At 46.6% G+C, this 22,398-nt stretch overlaps 1 protein-coding gene across 2 annotated transcripts in view; it reads right to left on the bottom strand.

Annotated features, from left to right (window-relative positions):
* The window catches only part of LOC119445674 (2,4-dienoyl-CoA reductase [(3E)-enoyl-CoA-producing], mitochondrial), a 33,867-nt gene that overhangs the window by 5,731 nt on the left and 5,738 nt on the right, over positions 1-22,398 (bottom strand). For both annotated transcript variants that reach the window (XM_037709956.2, XM_049663506.1), the window contains exons 3-7: positions 21,973-22,030; positions 17,509-17,743; positions 10,881-10,980; positions 7,610-7,682; positions 1,766-1,909 (exon numbers count right to left, since the gene is read on the bottom strand). In XM_037709956.2, coding sequence (XP_037565884.1) covers positions 1,766-1,909; positions 7,610-7,682; positions 10,881-10,980; positions 17,509-17,743; positions 21,973-22,030 — 610 coding nt within the window. The remainder of the gene's footprint in view (positions 1-1,765; positions 1,910-7,609; positions 7,683-10,880; positions 10,981-17,508; positions 17,744-21,972; positions 22,031-22,398) is intronic.

Below are 22,398 nucleotides of genomic sequence, written 5' to 3'. Positions count from 1 at the left end.
CACCATGATCTTGCTGCTTCGTGGTCTTTGAGCCGCTGGAGGATAGCAAAATTTAATAGTACACTCAAATCCCATTATAGCGAAACGGTTTATAACAAAATATTGGATATAACGAAAGAATCTTAATTCCCCTTGAAAGTCCCGATAGAAACCCATGTGTTTAAAATTTTATTTTAACGAAAAAGTTTTTTACTGATCAAGGGATATAACGAAAAATTTTCGTTCCAAAATGACAATTAACCGCCCGCTTTGCACACAAAATACTGATTTCTTAAAATGTGCAGCGCTTTGTGGGCCTCTTAATGTACCAGTTTAAATCTCCCACGGCTGCGCTGCACCGGCAACGCCCCAAGCCAAGCCAAGCTGACCAAGCTAGCCAAGCCAAGCTGGCCAAGCCCAATTTCTGTTAGCATGCTGTGCACACTCGTTTGCTTTGTTTCGGAAGCGGACGTAGGTCGGTCAGCCCGTTTGCTTTTTATGCCGTGTTGTCGGTTACACGACAGGAAAATGGCTGACGGTAGCAGCTGCTCAAAACAAAAACGGAGAGTTATCGCTCTGGATCAAAAGGTAGCCATAAATAGAGCTGTTGCATCAGAGACGAAGAAAACGCAAGTGGCTAAGGACTTCGGCATCGCGCCGAGCACACATTCTACAATTCTCAGCAGCAAGGAAGTCATCACTGGCGTTGTTGCATGTGGCGTAAAAGGTACGCGGAAGAAGCTTCAGTCTCCTGCCTTTGAAGCAGTGTTAGAGGCACTGTTCAAGTGGTTTTTGGATGCACGGGCTGCTAATTTGCCCGTGAGTGGGGCACTACTCCAGACAAAAGCCAGAGACTTTGGCGGGTACGAAGACGGCGAAGATGGTCTCGAGATAGCAGCTGCTGCTGAGAAGGCCGTCCTTCGCTTGAGGAAGATGCAGCAGTGAAGCATCACAGACTATTTTGCGCCATCGACATGAAAGGCTACGCGGCTAGCGTCGAGCGCAATAAAATCAGCTCTTGTGTTTTTGTGTTTTATCCCAGTTTTTCGATTAGCACTTTACTGTAGACACAGCAACTCGGCTGCGACGGGAGCTAATACCTCCGCGATGAATTACCTGTAGTGAGTACACCATCGCATACAATAATTAGCCGTATAATAATCAGTCAGTGGTTATAATGAACTAATGGTTATAACGAAAAAAATTCGGCGCCCGTTCGACTTCGTTATAACGAGATTTAAGTGTACTAATATCTCTTCATTGGGTCGTGTCGCAAAGGTCGTGGGCTTACGTGCTCAGTGACCTGTTGCTCCACCATCAGGACTCTTCCACGCTGCTTTCCAACTTTGCTGGAGAAGTTCTCACTATACAGTAGAACCCCACTGTTACATTCCCGGGTGCTGCGTTTTCCTGGCTGTTACGTCGTTTTCGACAGGTCCTGGCACAGCTCCCATAGAACCCAATGCATTGGTAACCCAACTGTTGCGTCGTAACTGTGGGACCGTTCCCGCATCATACGTTGCGAACTGCCACCCCGCCCCAGCCCGAGCGGCCATTTTGACTTTTCATGTCGCTTGGCTTGGTGGCTGGATGATGGGATTGGCCGCCCAAAGTGCCAGGGGTGACACCTATGATGTATTTTTGCTTTCCACCAGCAAAACTATGGCCCTTGAGATCCATATTTGCTATCTAAAGAAGGTGTCTATGAAGCGTTGTGGGTTCAAATTAAATCGCCTCATTCTTTCCTGCAGCCCAGTTCTTACGTCATACTAGTGTGCCAGCTTACCTCTCCTGTCAGCCAACTGGAGTAATCGCTGACCAGGTACGTGGCCAAATTGACAACTTCAGGTATTTCCCCTTGCCTCTCTATGGCACCCTTCATGGCTTCCTTGGAGAAGCGACCATCGGGATCTAGCCTGCTGAAGGCACCCTGGGCAGAAAACACAAAAGGAACAGCTGTGGGTAAACAGAAAATCAACCTCACCACACTGCAACACTGTAACACCAAACAAACACACCCGAATACAATATACTTCCGCAAATTCAACTTCGGTTCATTCAATTTTTCCGTTAATTCAATCCAGACCAAAGGTCCTGGCTGGTGCCCATGCATTTCTATGGGCTCAAACTTCGGTTATTTCGATCTCAACATGGCAGGCAGTACAGGCTGCAATATTATGTCTCCTATGCATTTGTTTGCACTAGCCTGCCGTTCAATGCCACAACAGCCTCGAAAACACGAAGCGCTGACACTCGTCCGTGAAATTAAATATATTGCGGAGCAGGTAGTGCAAAAACAAAAAAGAGAAGCGACAAGCGTGCACCCTTGATGTTGTTGGAAAAGTCAAGTAAGTCACGCTTGTCCGCTTTCACATGGCAAATTTTTATCCGTGTCTCGCAGTCAGTTGAAGGGGCTCTCGCGTGCACCCGGGGTCCATTATTAAAGGGGACACTAGGACCCATAGCCTCAGCTAGTCGCTACAACCGAGCGCCGCCAGCAGTGGCAGCTTCGTGCAAGTGCAGCGAGTGGCATGATGGGATGCGATCACCATACTAAAAAGAGAAATGAAGAAAGACGCAACGAATTCGTCGAAGACTAGAAAAGCGTGAAGAGACTCGCGTGAAAAGCTGCCTCACAAGTACAGAGAGAACCTTTCACTGTCGCATCGCAGGGCACGAGTGTGACGTACCTGTGGTTCCAAAACACATCACAAATTTATACCCCTGGCCCACAGGCAATTTTAATCGAGATCGAGCCCCATCCGGATTGGCTGCTTTTACACGGGAACTTCCATCTATACAATTTTGCACAATCCGGATCCAGTCTATCGTGATTGCAGGTCAAATGCTGCTGGAATCATGCTGCTGAACAAACTCGTTCTGGATTGTTGAACCATGCAGCTGCAATCATTCTTGATCGCAATCGAAAAATTTTATCTGGATCAGGCTTGATCGCGATCAAAAGTGCCTGTGTTGCATCGGTATTAAAAGGTCCCTGAAACGGTTCGGACAAATTTTGTAGACGCATAGGATACAGCTACAGCAAAACATTCGCATCACAATTTAAGTGAAGCATCGCAGATTAAAGGGACACTAAAGAGAAACCGGAAGTTCAGCTTTAATGGTAGATTATTCTATCACGATCACAGACATACCATTCTTACTGCGAACAGAGGTTTAATAAGCGAGAAAATAGCGAAAAACTGAAGGTTGGATGCTGACGCCCCTTTCAAACTTCCTGCACTACACATTCGTTACGTCAGAGATCACAAACGCAGTCCGGCCGCAATTGGTCGAGAGCGATTTATCGCTGTTAATAAAACGCAAAATGAAATACACCTTAAACGTACATAAACAGCATTTGCCAAATTTTTAAGCCGTTTCAAGCGAGGACGTACAAGTTTAGCACAAAATTAAATAAGTAATAAGAAAAAATGGCGTGGCGGTACATGCGGTCATGATAGTTTCGTATTTTCGTTTTTGCTCCATGCATCATCGCGCGCGCCTGTTCTGCTCTACAGTATTGCAGTGTTTGGTTGCGTGGCTCGAAAAATGTTGACTTCGCGGGAAACAGCCAGAAAATGCCTTGTGTGTGTAGTGTTGAGGGCTGTATCAATGGCGCAAGGCGCTTGCTCAGGGGCAGCGGCAGTGTTGGCTCAACTGTATCCTTTCATGTGGTGCCGTGCGATGAGCCCCGGCGTTCGCAATGGCTCAGTGCTCTGCCGATGATAAAACGGCAAAAGAGCCAGAGAAAGCGATGGTGTGCTCTCTGCATTTCTTGCCCTCGGATTATGCATATAATCCTGCTTTCGGAAAGTATCTTGGAGTGCCCCAGAGGCCAGTCCTTTCTCGAGCAGCTGTCCCATCAATGTTGCCTTCATCAAATCCCCTACTGATGCCCCTGTAGCAGCAAACTGGCAGCTCAGTGAGTGCTGATTGTCATTAAAAAAAGACACGAAAAAACCATACCGAGTACGCGCACAACTTTCTACGCTTGTTTTGAGGGAACATCGTCGCCTGGCGGAACGGCTGCGTCACCTTCAGTCGACAAAAACGAGGCTTCGCTTTCCGTCGACGTGGCCGGCTGCTCACCATGATCGTACACAGAAACACCTACCGCGCGAGCACGGAGGATCATTTCGTGCTCCGTTTCACTGAAGTCGCTCAAATGCAGTGCTGCTTCCCTGGCGAGCTCTTCGTTGCAAGGTTTAGCGTCAGCAACCGTATCCATCGCGGCCATAGAACACCTTAGCAAAAGTCGCAGCGAACGCAAACGCAGCGGCCATGTAGCCTATGATGGAACGAGCGCCTAGGCCGTTTACGCAAGCGGTGACGTATCATGGCGCCCTCTGATTCGCTGAGAGCAATGAAATTCGTGACAACACTGCTTCAGCGCCAAATCTGGGGTGAGAGAAATTGAGGAAGCGATATTCGGTCTTTGTTTACGAATTTCTCCACTAATAACTCATATTTTTGCACCCAACAAAAACTGCATAAATTCCTGAAGGTCCCTCTTTTATTCCAACTGAACTTCCCGTTTCTCTTTAGTGTCCCTTTAAGAGAGCTATGGACAATTACAAGTTACCCTCCTCCCTAGCCATGCATTTTCTCCTCAACTCGTTCGCCGAGTGATCGGGGCTAAGCTCCGCCTTCGCTGGCTCTACGTCATGATGTGCCGTCATGTCGTCTACTTCCGATGGTCTTGGAGCCAGCGCACGAAGGCTCTCCAACCTCTCCGCTAGCCCCCTGGCCGTCTATCCCCAGCGAGAGCGATCAAGCAGAGTGCGTTGCGAGCATTCTGTCGCAGCACCGAGCATGTCTGGTATTCCGGTAACCACAGGCGAGCTGGGTGTTTTGATGGAGAGGCAGAGGTGTAAACTAAAGCCCCTCCATACCGCTGTGATGAAGAAGCTTCGTAGACGTACGTGAGCAGCCTAAGCGGCATGCACGGTCCAGCCATGTGGTGGTGTAGAGCTTAACCAGCCAAATACAGAGCTAATATTGCTGTAACCAAGTGCAAAACATTTTAAATATATAAAAAGACAATGTGTTCAAGATTACGTTCCTGCCAAAAATTTGTGCCAGCAGCAAAGTAGAATACACTTGGTTACTGCTATATTAGCTCTGTGTTTGGTTGAGCTTTGTGCACCCAGGTGGTTGCAGTGTGCAAGCAGTTAACATTTGCGCCTCCGTTCATTACGTAAAATGTCCCATTACACTTGCGCTTGCGTTTACCCGAATACTTGACACATGCCGGACACGCTAAACTCTATTGTGGTAATAATCCTTTGGCGTGAAGTGATGGCCCCAAACGCGTAGATGCTGGTGCCACTTGGATGCTGACAGTCCGATGCGCTGCAGCCACTCCACTCATCTGCTGCCTTGCAGAGGGGCACGATGTCGCAGCTGGACATGTCACCAATCGCTACGTTTGAAGCCCACAACGCAACAAGGGCGAACCATGGTGCTCGTGAAAAGAAAGAATGAGACCAACACTGACAGCGCAGCTCTCGTCAACATGGAGCACGTTGTAACACAAGCAGACAACACTTGCTGTGGGCTGGAAGTGCTTTTAGTGTAGTGATACATGTCCTTGTGCATTGTCTTTCTGTTACTTTCTTTTTATAGAAACAAATTGACTAACATCTAAACTATTACAAATAACATTTGTTCACCATAATGTTGGAAACATTATCGATGACGTGCTCTGGGCCGCCAATCGGATAGCTCGCCCTACTGATGTAATATTGTCAAATCGCGTCACTTGGTCAGGGGCGGCTGAAAACTCAGCCGATTGGCGTGCTGCGATCGGTAGCGATGTACCTTTTTAAAACCTTATAATTAGAGCGTTGTGTTTTCAGAGTTTATTTTTCTTGAAATTCTGAGGGTGTTTTTTGGAGTTTATTTTCTGGCGGAAATTCGGAATTTATTTCTCGTAAATCCCCAATTCTCCAAAATTCGGACTTAATTGGGCATTATTCCCAATACTCCAAAACCATAGATGAAATGATATCTGAACACGAAAATATCAGAACAGATGAAGCGTATTTTTGTTGTTTGGAAGGTTTGAATGCACAAACACATACACACAAAAGCACAGATACTTCAACACAAAACACCTACGTTTGGGCGTATTACAACCTTAAAGCTTGTTGTAATAGACGCAATCATACTTTATGAGGTTGCTGTCACTGATGGAAGCACGCTCCTTTCTGTTGATAATTCTCAGCTTGGAAAATGCCCTTTCAACATCTGCGCTAGAAGACTCCGCGCACAGCGAGAAAGCACTGGCCACTGGACAGCGTGAAGTCTCCAAAGTGACAGGGGTTCAACAATGTTACTGATTAATTACCTCCGATAGTTCGCAAAATCACTCACAAGTTGGCTCATGTCGTCAGTTTCAAAAAACACTATTTTAAAAATTGGCTCATAGGTTTCGAACGCGCAAGGTAACTCATGCTTCACATTTAGATTCACAATTTCAACACTATACCAAAACGATTCACTGGTGTACTGGAGTGCATCGAAAAGGTTCCTCTCAACTGTCTGTCTCCACTTTTCAGCGACAGCAGCGTAGTATCCATGAAGGTCTGCGACAGTCGTTGAGCGGTCATACGTCTCTCGCTCCGTGCGCGACAAGCCCTTTGTTAAATGTGTGATGGGCGTGGTCTACGAGATACTGTTGACGTGAGGTAAAGTTTATATCGGCCAAACCGGCCGACTGCTTAGAACATGCCCTTTCTATATAGAAAAGAACCGGGTCATATTGGCCGTTAAAATCAGAGTTTATCGGATAAATCCGAATTTTCAAAGATTTTGCTCGCAAGTGTTTATCCGATTTTTTCGAATTGATTTGAAAACACGGAGCCCTACTTATAATAAATTCTGCACTTTACATGGAACGCTTAGATGCGTCAATTAATGATCAGAAGGACCTACTCTAATGACTCAAAAATCGTCAAAATCGTTTCAGGGTCCCTTTAAAGAACGACCGAAAACTAAAGCGATTCAAATAACCGCTTCCCTCCTCTCCCAACACAAGTTGTGGAGTATAGATGTCACACAGTATGGTGTGACACACCATAACACAAAAGGCATGCGCTATGAATGTTGTTTCATGAGATTTGTTTGTGGGTTGCCATTCTCAACATTACGACGAATAATTTAGTCATGAAAGAAAGACCTGGTACGAGCAACTTTAGTGATTTAATAGTGTAGCAATATAACCCGTATATAGGGCATGGATAAGCATATAGAATACATATACCTAAATATATGCAGAGCCCCACGGCGATAGCAACACTAAGTGCGCAAATTCGCTCCGAGTGTCTATATACATAATTGCTATCGCAATAAAAAGTTTGTTACACTGCAGTTCTCATTAAACTGAGGTTCATAATATAAAAGTTACACTTATCTCACTCCATGAACAGCTGAGGGGGGTAATGGGAAGTTCTGAGTAAAAAAAAAACAGAATGAGGCATAAGGTGTCTGGGTGGTTCGCTTGTGCCCGAAAAATAATCGGTTGTTATGGGCAAGGAGGAACATGTTAGAACTAAAGCATTAAAAGTCCTTTAGTGTGACCAGACGATCCCTTTATTTCACACATGATGTGCCATAAGCAGCTCACCTTGGTGTAGACAGGCCCAGGCTCAATGCAGTTGAAGCGCATACCATACTTTGCCCACTCTGCAGCAAGTGACCTGAAAAGAAATCTGGTTTAACAAACCAAAAAAGCTACATAGCATTGAAATGTCCCAGAGTGTTCATGCACCACACAAGATATAATAAACTTAATCTTACAATTCCCAAGATTGGACAAGAACATCCTCTTCTCAACAGCCTTATACAAAAAAAATCACCAACAGCATTTGCAAGTCCCATGAGCACGAAATGAAACCACAACTTTCCACAGAGTAATGCAGGAGTGTACAGATAGCAATTTTTGAGACTGAGCCGAATATGAATTGAATAGAAAGGGTACCGGTCGCATGTGAGGCAAGGTTGCGCATATCACAGCCAATTAAGGTTGAAGTGATAAAGGCTGATGCAGTTTGGCTCCTTGGTCACCTGTGTACAAGACGTACCTATTTTAAATCAGTTGGCATGACTAAGCATGTCTTGTGCACTAATCGCAAAATGCCGTACCCACCCATTTCAGGACACCGAATTTCCGTAAGCAAAATTTTTGCAAGCTGCAAATTCTAGCAGAATAATACTTAAACCAACGCTCCTCTTAGGCAGAGGAAACCGACATTTATTGCACTTCACTCGAAGACATCGAAGACCTCATCCTCCGACGCACTGTCAAAAAGTTCAACCACTTCGGCCGGCAGATTCGCTGGCTCACCGTCATTCGCCTCTGAATAACTTTTGCACGACGTAAGCATCTTGAAGCATGTTGCTGGAATTGTCTCTGCAGTGTGGCATCCTCAGGAAAAACGCACAAAGATCCCATCACGCCTGAACACTCATATAAATGGCAACCGGAAGCTGGACACAGTGCGACTACTGCTGGAATGGTGCGACTTCTCGCATGGGCGACTGATGATGATGATAACTAAGTGGTGCTTTTTTCTAACGGGCAGATATCGGATGCCACAACATAACAATAAAAAAGTTGGGTAGACTTTTTATATTTCTTGCAACAGTTTAGTAGGGTTTAACATTTTCTTGAAGAAAAACTTACCTATAACCGCAAACTAGTAAGCGTTACCTCAACGTGGAAGTACCTCTGTCATAGGTGGCTGTTTCATGACCTACATGACACACATGTCATGACCTATCATTTATGTTCGTCATACCCTCTTGTCATACTATGCTAATTTTGGTACCTACCAAGTTAACGAAGCGACCATGAGAGCACCAAGACGTAGGCGGCTAGATAGATAGATAGATAGATAGATAGATAGATACCGTATTTACTCGATTCTAAGCACCCCCTTTTTTTCATGATCGCGATGCCCAAAGTGAGGGGGGTGCTTAGATTCGCAAAATCTCCGTGACGCTCAGCGCCAGCTACGCGCGAGCGTCACGAGTCTGCGCGGCTCTGCAGTCGGCTGTGCGGCGAGATCGCGCTGCGGACGCCGTGCCACCTCGGGACTCCGACGGCTCCGGCTACGCGTGGCGTGCGAGCGCCACGAGTCCGTGCACCTCTGCAGTCCGGCGAGATCGCGCTGCGGACGCCGTGCCACCTCGAGACTCCGATGGCTCCGGCTACGTGTGGCGCGCGACCGTGACAAGTCTGCGCGCCTCTGCAGTCCAGCTGTGCGGCGAGATCGCGCTGCGGACGCCGCGCCACTTCGGGACTCCGACGATTCCGGCTACGCGCGGCGCGCGAGCGCCACGAGTCCGCGCGGCTCGCAGGCGTCACGAGTCCGCGTGCTTTTGCAATCCGGCTGTGCGGCGAGATCGCGCTGCAGACGCTGCGCCACCTCGGGACTCCGACGGCTCCGGCTACGCGCGGCGCACGAGCGTCACGAGTCGGCGCGCTTTTGCAATTCGGCTGTGCGGCGATGTCGCGCCGCGGACACCGTGCCACCTTGGGACTCCGACGGCTCCGACTCAAAGAGAGTGAGCAAGCGCGCTTGGCGGCCTTGGCAATGCGCTCTTCTTGACAAATAGGGGGGTGCTTAGATTCGCATGTAAACTTTTTTTCGTGGAAATAGAAGGGGGTTGCTTAGAATCGCGAAAATACGGTAGGTAGGTAGGTAGGTAGATATTGTCAAAGTGGCAAATGTTTGCCAAGAAATGCTTCGCATTTAAAACAAATCAATCCAATGTCCCACCAACTGTACTTGTTTATGGCACTTCAGATAGCAGCTGCAACGTGAGCTGCCATGTCTCTGACCATGTCTGAGTGATCATCAGAGAATACACATCCCCTACTTCAAGAACGCTGGTTTCGGTACCACCCACTGATCCCTACTACAGGGGGCAAAACATAGAGATAAGTGGTACCACCCATTAGGCATGTATGTGGATTCGGCGTTGCTAGAAGTAGGCTTGCACTAAGAGGTCGTATTCTCAGTTCATAGTTTTCTGGGATACGAGATACAATCACTTTTGTGCTTGGCACCAGACGCGTTGGCATCTACGACTGACAGCATGTGCTGGAGGAATGCTGTTGCACCATGGCCGGTGCCGAGTTATGCGAAATGTCACGAGTTATCGTACCTCCGAAAGCAATCAACCAAGAATACCGCTCCATAGTAGTGCCACCATCGCTGAACAACGCATGGGGCACATTTGTGCTGTCGGCAATGCAGTTCTATGCCCTCGAGCAAGGCTTGCCAAAGCAGGCGAACATAATTTTTGCAGTAAAGTTTCATTTTGCAACACATTCCCTGTCCATGCTTGTGTGACTCCGGAACAACGAAATTCTCATGAAAGTGATTTTATTTGCTTTCTCCAACGATTTCATTATGCGGGGTTCCACTGTATAAGTTGTGACATTGCAAAAAAATGCACCAACAAAAATTTTTTTGGAAAAATATGCGTCTTGTACAGCAGAAAATACAGTAGTCAGAGAAGGCTGATGTCTCGGGGATGAGTGAGGAGTCAGGATATTATGGTACATCTGAGCAAGCACAAGTTTCGCATTAAACCCTACTGGAACATGGCAGACGCAATTAGGAATCAAACCCACAACCTAAGGTTGGATTAAGAGTAGCATCAAGGGCGGGTGCCTCATCTACACAAATAAACTACGGGAGGCTCACTGCTTGCTGCTTTGGCCCACTGCTCAATTTTGCCAAAGCAGTACTGCTGGCATGCCTTCGTTTCGGAAAGGGGGGGGGGGGGGGGGTCTTGGGGTCACTCTTTTGAGAACACGATAGCTGTTGAGCCATCATGATGGGTGAAAACTACAAAATGGACCCGAAGGAAGGATGCCAACCTACATCATGAGTGCTTCCACGCCGCTCTTGGCTGCTGCACTTGGCGCAACATATCCAGAGCCATATTTTGTGTAGGTTGCAGAAATAGCCAGGAAGTTTGCACCTGAAGGAGAAAAATTCAGGGCACCCATGAAAAAATTCGCAGACTTAAGCGAGTCAGAGTGGCTTGCGTCAAATTCTGCAATTGTGATGACGTGCAGTTATAACATGAGGCAAGTGCAAGGGCTGAGCTGCAAGCGTCTGTCAGCAGATAATGCATGCGCAACAGCAAGCAAGATGAACAATGTAGAATTATAGAAGTACTTTTTTTCACATCTCACGCAGCACAAACATATCGTAGCATTTGCTTTGCTTAAATTTAAATTCTCCCAGCTGGGAAGATGGCGTGAACAGCAAAGCGCCACAAGCCTCGGTGTCATCATCATCATCATCAGCCTATATTTTATGTCCACTGCAGGACGAAGGCCTCTCCCTGTGATCTCCAATTACCCCCGGCTTGTGCTAGTGTATTCCAACTTGCGCCTGCAAATTTCCTAACTTCATCACCGCATCTGGTTTTCTGCCGATCTCGACTGCGCTTACCTTCTCTTGGTATCCATTCTGTAACCCTAATGGTCCATCGGTTATCCATGCTACGCATTACATGTCCTGCCCAGCTCCATTTCTTCCGCTTAATGTCAACTAGAATATCGGCTAAGCCTCGGTGTAGCACTACGTTATTGTGCCACACTGCATGCCTATCATCAAGCCAACGAGCCCCATCCCCTGGGTTTTTCTGTGGTGGTTGCCCTGGTGCCATGCTTCAAACATCCACTGAACTGCTTGCCCCCTCGAGTTCCTTGCCTCTGTGCCACCAATTCAAGCTTTCAACGTTCCACTGAACTGCTCCCGCCTTCTCGTGGGTCAAAGTGAGGGGCCTGGTGGCACTCAGCACCAATGGCCAAAGACTTCTCCCGCGACATGCATAATTTCAAAAACATTTTCTGTGGGTGAGATACAGTAGAACCTCGTTCATACGTTTTCAAAAAATACGCAAAAAATAAACGTACAATCCGAATCCAGTAAAAATTGAAGCTGACAAGCTCATATTGAGGTACAAGGGCAGAAAGCATTTATTTCTTGCAAAATGTAGTTACAATCAAATCTCGTTAATTCGAACTGACGCTGTGGTCTCGTCAAAGTTATGTGTATTCCAATGGGCGAGAATGCTCGGTAATTCGAACACAAAAGCATTTGTGACGGTTAATTCGAACATAACCGCACACTGACAATGCTCTCAGCAGCACGCCAAATCACGTGGCGGCACCTCCAACTGGCATTGCTCCGACACCGCCATAAAGCAAAAGCTTAGGAGAGACCCCTCAATGCCGCGCGGAGAAATAAAAATGAAAGAAAGAGATACCGTGGCGAAAATTTCCTCTCAAATGGTAAGGTCGCCATTTCTGTGTCGTGCCGGAACCCGCGTGTACGTGCCGACGTCTCAGCCAACGCCGCGGCTGCAGCCCAGAGGGAAGCAACGCGGAGGCCCAGTCCAGCCAATGAAACTGCCCAGTCCAGCCAATGAAACTGCCTACGCCGGCCAATGCTCGCTTCAACGGCAGAAAACTAAACTTCGGGGAGCGGGCTAAGCGGGTGCCAGGCCGGCGGGAGCGGCGGCGCGCGCACACGGAGACAGTCGAAGGTGAGGGAGCTACGAGAGAGTTGAGAAGGAGAGCGAAGGGAGCCGACCAAAGCGACGGGGTTGCCGAGGCCAAATGCGCTTCCCTGCTGCCCTCCTCCCTCACCTTCGATGGTCTCCGCGCGCGTGCGCCGCCGCGCCGGCGCCGCCCGCTCCCTGAAGCTTCGTTCACTGCCGTTATCGGATGCAACAGAGAGAGATTGTGGTTGTGAAGAGGAAGAGGCACTATCAGGATGCGAGCGTTGGCCGGCGTGGGCAGTTTCGTGGCCCTCGCTCGCTATGTGCTTGCGTGCCGCAATATTTCACGACTCGCACCGTTCGTACGTAGCGCTATGGTGAACAAATATGTTAAAAAGAAGTCCTCTTTTATATTCGACCAAAATTTCGGGCCCCTTCGAGTTTGAATTATCGAGATTCGGCTGTATTTTCTGCTGGTGCGTCACACCACTCCTTTTGCACACATTGCAGACCCCTTGTCCGCATTTTCGTTCTTTCGTGTGAAAGAAGCTTTGTAAGGCTTCCAGGCCAACAAGGGCTTCGGCGAAGGTAGCCGGTGGGCGCAAGCCTTCGTTCTCGCCGCTGTCTTCAGGCACCTCGTTCGCCACCACCTCCGCTACGATCTCGGCGAGTCGTAGCGCCGCGTCCTGCCTGTTTTCGCCGCTTAGTAGTTCGCGTTGAAGGGAGGGACGAGGTAGCGCAAAGGTCAATTTGCTCGCCGCTGCTGCCGCACTTCGTCACTTCAGGCAAACGAGCAATGCAGAGAAGTCGCGGAGGGGAGGGGGGGAATTGAGCACTGCAGAGAAGCCGCGTGGCGGCCGTCTGCCACTTAGCGCTTCACATGCACATAAGAGCGGCCTTTATGCACACCTGAATAATAATTTTTCGCTGCAAAACGTATCATCCAACTGCAGTTTGCCGCAACGCTGAACGTTGCTGCCGAATAATCATATTTTCCGGGAACGTATTAACCGGAACATATTAACTAGGCTTGTGCGAATAGTGCTTTTTTGGTTCGAATCGAATTCGAAGCGAATAGTAATTGTTTTCGAATAATTTCGAAGCGAATACTTCGAATAGTAGCAAGTAAAGAAAAAAAAAATGGCAGAGGGCTAAGGTCTCGGATTTATTCAAGGAAAGTAAACAACTTGATTATTTACCAAAATCTACAAATTTTTGTGCAAGAACACTAGCTATTCCGCATGCTAGGGTTTGAGGTGCTCCCTTCTGCAGCTTACAACAGCTCCTGCAGTGGAAAAAAGCCTTTCACTTCTTGTCTGGGTGGCTGGTATCGAAAAATGCCTACAGGCAGCTGCAACCAGGGTTGTGTAAAGGTGGCTGCCCTTGCTTTTCCACTACACTAGGGGGTCTTCGGACCGGGAAGACCCCCTAGTGTGATGGTTCTAGTGATGGCCGTACGGAGCTTCACGAGCCTGGTCATCATGGCATGCTCACTGTTCCATCGCGTCGGGACGTCTTGCATAACCTCGAGAGGGTCCAGCTGCATGTTTCTCTGAATTTTCTGAAGCCATCCTTGGGCCTTGGCACTCCATTTGTATCTAGCCACAATCGCTCTGGCTTTCGCACAGAGCTGCAAAAACCCTGACACTTCTCTTTTGGCATCACTGACACACAACTGAAGGATGTGTCCGAAACAGTGAACACCATTCCAGGACGACCGCGCTACTGCAGAAGTAAAGTTCCTTCCATTATCTGTAACGACGAAAATCGGCACAGTATCCTGGGCTGGAAGTTCCCACTCCTCGACGACACCTGCGATAAATAGCTCCAGGTTTGCTGCAGTGTGAGAGTCTGTCATCTCCATGCAAGCCAATGCATGCACGTGTTGCACGAAGTCACTGTCCATGACGTGACAAGTTACACAAACGTAGCTGTCATTTGCCCGCTATGTCCAACCATCAGTTGTGATTGAAAACGACCCCTCCGCTTGCAAAAATGTCCCCGAGCTTCTTTTTGATCTTCTCTTTGCTTGATGCATAGAGGTCTGAAATACTGGCTCTCTAGAACGTTCTCCGAGATGGCACGGCATAATCCGGCACAGCGAACTTCATGTCGAGGAAACTCGGTTCTTCGACATGAACCCTTGGTAGTCCTTGTGCAAGTCCGGGTGTCTCCTTAAATGCTTCGCTAGGGTTGTTGCCGTACTTGTCGGGCTCTTCAGGACTGCGTTGCATTTAAGACATCGAGCTTCGGCTCCCGGTAGAATATTTACAAAAAAGTTCCAAATCAGATTGCTGGCCGCATGCAAGTCCCTAATGGTGCTCTCTGGAGTGGTCCAAGGCGGCTGGGATTGATCAAATGCCGCCGCGGCAGAGACAGAGTCGCCCACTAAACGCAATCGACGACGCCACCAAGCTGGCGAGATGCGTTTTTGTACGCCTTTGTTCCGAGTATAGTTCTGTTTTCCTGGCTTGGTTTGGATTGCGAAAAGTATTACTGAATCCAAAACCGAAACTTCCGAAGACACCTTCTCCCTGCTGCGTGTGGCTATTCGTTCGAGCCGAATACTTCGAAATTTCCGAATAACAAAACTCGAATCGAAGCGAATATCGAATAGCGCATTATTCGTTCAACTATTCGAAAATACTGAATATTCGCACAAGCCTAGTATTAACACATTGCGCTATGGGGCTATGTCTATTTTTCGCGATTGCGAATGTAGAAGCCGGGTAATCGTATTAAGCGGGAACATATCAGCGAGGTTCTACTGTATTTGGCAAAAAATGAAAATTATGTTTCGGGGTTTTAGGCCCCAAAACCACAATCTGATTATGAGGCACGCCGTAGTGGGGGACTCTGGATTAATTCAGACCACCAGAAGTTTTTTACCGGGCACGGATCGTACGGTACACGGGCATTTTCGCATTTCGCCACCATCGAAATGCGGCCCCGCGGCTGGGATTTGATCCCGCGTCTTCGGGTTTAGTAGTGCAATGCCAATGTTATTACATGACCAGTGCGGGCTGGGTTCCGATAAGAAAGCTTCGCTTTCCAAGATAGTACCCATGACTTGTATCCAGATCACTGCAAGGTCATCATCATGCACTGGGAACTAAGTTCACACAATGCAAGCTTTAATAAGCACCCCCACATACCAAGTACAGTTGGCATCAAAAATTAAGGGACCACGGGATCGCTGAAAAAGCTGAATATGTATACAGCTTGGGCATGCAGCTGGTGTTCGAATTTTCAACCTGTATACTAGTATATGCGAATGCGAAAAACAGAGCTTTACTGGCTGCCAGAAATTTCTTTCGGTGGTTGGGGGGGTGCAGGGGCACGTGCCCTGGCTACAGTGACAAAATGCAAAGAAATTACCAGTTTTCTCACATCCTGCGTTTCATACATCTTTGTTGCTCACTATACATATCTGTGGAGTTGTGCAGGATGGGAAATATTTGGTGAGTGAAGACCAATCTCTTAAAGCTTGCCAATTTTCGCCCTGGCAAAGCACATCACAATGCGTGATAACGTGTATCTGCACAAATTAATGCGAAACAGCTGATGAAGCTGGATCAAAAAGTAGTTTACGGTGTGTTGCGCAAGAATGCAAAACACCAGCCGCGCCACGAGAAGTCTGCAAGATACACCCGGTTGCCGTGTAATGCCAATGTGTGGCAACTTTTTTGACATGCCTCATGAATACCGGCATTTAATAATCAAGAACACTGTCTGTTTATGTGGAGGGTCATGTACTTGTCATCACATCATCATCATCAGCCTATATTTTATGTCCACTGCAGGACGAAGGCCTCTCCCTGCGATCTCCAATTACCCCCGTCTTGTGCTAGCGTATTCCAACTTGCGCCTGCAAATTTCCTAACTTCATCATCCCATCTGGCTTTCTGCCGACCTCGACTGCGCTTCGCTTCTCTTGGTATCCATTCTGTAACCCTAATGGTCCATCGGTTATCCATCCTACGTATTACATGGCCAGCCCAGCTCCATTTCTTCCGCTTATTGTCAACTAGAATATCGGCTATTCCCGTTTGTTCTCTGATCCACACCGCTCTCTTTCTGTCTCTTAACATTAGTCCTAAGATTTTTCGTTCCATTGCTCTTTGTGCGGTCCTTAACTTGTTCTCGAGCTTCTTTGTTAACCTCCAAGTTTCTGCCCCATATGTTAGCACCGGTAGAATGCATGTACTTGTATACTAGTTCAAAGAGGGAAGTTGAAGTGGGACGGAGGTGGACAGTGACTTATCTCCTCAGTGTGGCGGCCAGTTCAGGGATATGGCATACCAGCTACAAGAACAATTAATTCAGTTGGTGAGTGCTACGATTCATTTTGAGCACTTTGTTTTAGGCTTTAACAGACCAAAGAAGTGGGAAAGTGATTTTGAGGTGGAATACAAAAATGAGAACAGCAATCAAGAAGCCCCTAAATAATGCAAAGGGCTTTACTGTGCTCCAACAGTATTCACTGTTTACAGTAGCCCTTGAACATAGTTGTGCTTGTTCAAGACAGCACAAGGCTCATAAGTGCACGATCATAAGCTCAATGATGCTGCAATACTTTAGCCTCAGAAGCCAGTTAAAAATTATTAATACACAAGGCAGCAGTAGTCGGAAGCCCTGACAGATCTATGAATCAGTGCACATTCACCTGCTCACAAAAGTCAAGACGAGAGTCCCTAGCATAGTCAAGAGTTTTACAAAAGATTTATCAGGTGCCACTCGATAGCCAAGGGCACAAAACCAGCGTACACAACTTCAATAATTCAAGCGACAAACCTCTTCACCCAACTTATTGAAAAGTATGTGAAAGGTCATAGAGCACAAGCTTATTTTGAACTAAGAGGGAAAGGTGGCTGAACTGATATGTGTCCACATTTCACTGCCATTTTCTGATAATTATAATTGCATTGCAGCACTCTTGTTATACTGTGATCCATAAGTTGCATGCTGAACTTGCCAACGTAAATGAGTGTTTACCTTTCCCAGCCTCAATTAGCCTTTTCCCCACGTCCAACGTCACAATGGCTGTCCCGTTGAGCACAATGTCCACGATTGTCTTCCAGGCATTGGTGGACAGCATCTCAGTAGGGCTGATGAAGTTCCCTGCTGCGTTGTTGATGACAATGTCGGGCAAGCCAAGCTCATCACGACACCTGTCCACTGCTGCGGCTACAGCAGAAGGGTCTCTCACATCTGCTGCAACGGCCATGATCTGCAGCACAAGACATCATAGGGACACGAGTTTTCTTTAATGCACAAGCTGAAATGACCCTAACACCTCTCATCTCCCAGGCCTAGAGATTGACAGCAAAAGACCTGGAAACACATTCTATGTGCCTGGCTACTATGCCTAAGGTGAACACTCACCACCTGTAGGACTTGGGCTATCCAGCAAGATACTCACAGATGCCAAACTTAAGCCTTATGTTGTCACCTTATAAGGCCATTCACCAGGTCCCATTGCAAATTTTCATTATACTATACACTGGAAGCTGTAAAACATTGTCTAAGAAACGTTTCACCGAAATAATTTTTCTATCAGTTAATTAGTTGAGGAGATAGGAGAAATTAACTGTCCTGTTACCATGCCGCCAGGAGGCAAGTGTCACAGCCAATGGAGACACTCTCTCCCACTGCCTCAACATAGTGGGCCTCTTCGATTATCAGTCCCTGACAGTCCCGGACTGCTTAGGACTGCTTGGGACTGCTGTGCCACATTCGATTTTGCTCAGACAGCTTCCAAAGCTCCGCCCACTAGTCCCAGTGTTGTCAGAAGCGTGTTAGTTTTTTCATGGACCGGAAGTTCCGAACTGCCCGCGGACTGTTGGAGCTGTCAGCAGATGTTTGCTCAGACAAGCGCAAGTAGCTAGCAGATGACGGCTGTTAAAAAGATTCGTGCGTGTTTGACGCCATGTTGTGAGATGCCATGTGCTTCTGCGTACTTTGCGCACTCCAGACGGCAACTAGTGTGTATTGAGTTATCGCTTCTGTTGCATCGGTGCTTTGTGTGCCATCATGAAGTTTTTCATGAGCCGTCTAATTGCTGTAGCTTTAGTCTTTGTGTTTTTTACATAAAGCAGCACAGCGATCAGGTGCACATGCTTGCTTTTCCTAATGCGTTTCGCGAAATCTGTCATGCTCATTGCTATATACGCAGTAACCAGGTAAATTTTGTTTTTCAGGTAAGTGAAACTAGCGTACATGCGAGGAATCATATATTGCATGTGGCTATTTCATGCCGGTAGTTGGGGTGGTATACAATAGGAGCTTCGCGGATTGCTGTTGACATATATGTTGATCCCTTCTGCTACCAAGTTCGAGCATTTGATTTTTGACGTGCAGGATTAGTAGACAGTGTGCACCGCACTCTCTCTTAGACACGCGTCGGGCCTTTAATTAGCGGATGGTCTCTCGAGCTTTGAGGATATCGGGGGGTGCTTTCTGCATGAACAGCGACGTGGCGCGATCATGATTTCGGAGTCTCTCCACAGCAATTTTAGGGCCAATAAATAAATTTCACCAACACCACGATTTTGCTTACGTCCGTGTGGGAATTCCGCTTAAATTTCTCAGGCAATGAATTGGCTAGCGCGACGTAATAAACTGCGCTTTGCGAACACATTCTACGCGCTCAGGCTATGATTGCACTGTGCTAGCTTCATGGTTGTGTCGACGACGTGGCCTCTGAGACGGCACCATTTCGGAGGCCACGCTAATAAAAACGCTGGGTAGGGGGCTATCTACGAGTAGCAAAGAGCAGACGACGGCATCCAGGAGAGTGACTTCCGGTCACGGTGCTTCGACCAAAATCTCGGACAGTCCCCCAACAGCTAGATCACATGACTGTGACGCGCTCTTCTGTCAGGGCTAGTCAGACCGGATGCCGCGGGCGGTTTGCAGACAGTCCGGGCTTGCATAATCGAAGAGGCCCAGTGTTCCCAAGCAATGTTCCTTCCCTGCCTTCTCCCATACCAGAGCCGTGAGACGTACCACGGCGTCGAGTCGCGCCTCCTTTCTTGCAGTGTTGCACCTTCCGCATTGGATTATTATTTATGGTGAGTGGCGAAACACGCACTGCGAAGAGGCATTTGTGTGTGTGACATCGGACTCTCTGGCTGGAAGCCGGCATCCTGAAGAGGGAAGGTGTGCGCCATTTAGCTTGAAATTTCAGCCATTTTCGGTGGCACACAGTGCCATTATACTTGGCAGACATGATTGTCAGCACATTGTATATGCTATTCTAGTTTGTTAAAAATGGTCAAACCTGGTGAGGGGCCCTTTAAGGCTTATGTCGTAATGACATGCCAGAATACACTACAACTGTAAATAAGGTGGTGATACCACCTTAGAATTCCTGCGCCAGTTTCTTACAATGCCAAACGTTTTGATATATCTGGCCAGGAATATAGCTGATCCTTGACTAATATGATCACACCGCAGTGACTTAGGAAACTGCCCCAGTCAGTAGAGAGGTCACAAACAAAACACATGTGCAACAAATGACATCCTGTTTCTTTTTTATCATCTCTGCTGCCAGCGTTATTTGTCATGACAAACTACCAAACACAAAAAATACTACAGTCAAGTACCTTACTTTATCTGCACATATAAAAAAATACTAACACACAAAACTTGCAAAATACATGTTTTAACAATATCGCCAAAGCAGTTTCGATGCAAAATACAGTAAGAGAACTTTGGCTTTCATTACCCCCGGAAACTACACATTATCTTTGTCATTTGGAGAGTTCCAGTGGAATAACTTAACAATTTAGCTTGATTTTAATTTTCAGGCAGGCACTTCTGACAGGAGTTTTTCGTCAAAAATCTATACTATGCTCAAAAGCCTACACAACTGCAAAAAAAAAAAATCTATAAAGAATAAATCTGCAAATGGCTTTTCACAATCGAAAGCAATAATGAAGAATCATACATGAGGCAGCATTTGCGCACATATACATGGTTGAAGGATGAAAACAGTGGCTTTACATGCAGACAGTGTCAGGATAAACAGTAATGCATACTCTCAAATTATACTGTGGTGAATTTTCAACTCTTACGTCAAGTAATAAACCCATGCTTGGGTCATCCGAGATACAGCCAAGCCCACTTATAATGATACCATTTAGAGTGAACTTTCACCTACTACGAACAGCTTCTCAACAACCGAAGAGTTTTGCAAAAGGCTTAAAAGAGAGCCATACACTTATAACAACCCACTAGCCTGCTCACTTTAGTCACAATACACGGAATGAACCATGGAGCAGCAGTGTCTCGATGAGCCAGGGCAGGGAAGGTTTTATGGCCAATCACAGGTGTAAAACATGTGACTTATTTTTTTTTACAATTTTATTACTCTAAGTCTGTTAATACTCGCCAACACTGTGGAGCAGTTTCTTTTTCTTTCTCGGGAGGTTGGCAACTTGGTTTTGGGCTGCCATTACAGCGACCTGAGCTGCTGCTGATGATGGTGTAGATGTCGATCAGAAAGTGACTCTGATGAAGCAATTGCTGGATAACAACTCCCCGAAATAGAGGCCTACAGTGGCAAGAAAAATGACAACGAAACTAGCAAGCCTCCAACTGTACCCACAATAGTTAGGGGCTTCACCTACGACTATGTCAAAAGCTTGATGAACTTCTGAGATTTAGAGTGCGATTATCTGGCTCACACTACCTAAACTTGCTTAACTCACCAGTTTCTGCCAGTAAGCACTGTGCACATCATATTGGTTAACAAGGAATCTCTTCTGCACCTTGCTCAGTTCTTAATCAGTACTTTTCAAGGAAAGTTCAATTATAACAAACTTCTCATATAGCAAACACATTGTTCAACGAAGGTGTTCATTGTATACGGGCTTGAATGTATATATATATATATATATATATATATATATATATATATAGATAACCACGAAGTTGTGCTTCTGATTTTCCCATATATATATATATATATATATATATATATATATATATATACATACATATTATCACGTGGCAGGGGCAAGTGCTGGCCAGCCAGCAACCAACCAACTTCAAAGGAAAGTACAGATCGGGCAAGTTTGTGCCCTCTGAAACAAGGTACAACTAGCTACGAGTATGATATGCAGTTGTCGGATCAAACGACATGGCTATCACACTGTCGCCTATTTGCAGGTGTGTCATCATATCCTCAAGATTACCTCAACATAACTGCACAAGTTTAAGAATGTGCTGCAATAACTCGTACTCTTATAGGACAAGCCTGTCTTTTTATATGTGGTTACGGCATTCAAGATGCACGAACACCTTGATATTACAAGCATCACGAAATATAAGTGTGATAACACTTATCATGTTCAATCTGATAAAACATGCATGTACGTGGCAATATTAATCAATTTCAATAAGCCTGTCACATGTGTATTGGCATAAAAATTGTGATGAAGTGAGAATGTTTACCTTGCTGCCTGTTTTTGAAGAAATCTCCTTGGCAGTTTCGTCCAGGACTTCTTGTTTCCTGTAAAGAAAATATATAGACACGCATTGTGCACTTTAGATAGGCATTCCCTTATGGTAGGATACGACACAAAAAACCCCAAACTTCACTGAGTAACGTTGCACACAGATTGAGCACAGCAGTGCAACTTGCATTCTTCAAAACTGCACAGTTAAAGAATGAGATGCAAAAAGTGACAAAGACAAGTGCAGATGACAAGTGACATTTATGATAAAGTTCCTTACAGTTTTGCCTAGGAAGAAAATTGGCACTGCGATGTTGTATACATGATAATGTTGGGAACTGAGGGCTTCGAATTCAGCTCTTTCTCAATGAACCAGAACACCTTAAAGACACGTCTCGTGAACAGCATTCCACCTGTTGCACGA

Source organism: Dermacentor silvarum, chromosome 3 (genome assembly GCF_013339745.2).
Source record: "Dermacentor silvarum isolate Dsil-2018 chromosome 3, BIME_Dsil_1.4, whole genome shotgun sequence".
NCBI lineage: Eukaryota > Metazoa > Arthropoda > Arachnida > Ixodida > Ixodidae > Dermacentor > Dermacentor silvarum.
The sequence above is the reverse complement of the archived record's forward strand: the minus strand, read 5'-3'. Positions and strand labels throughout refer to the sequence as shown.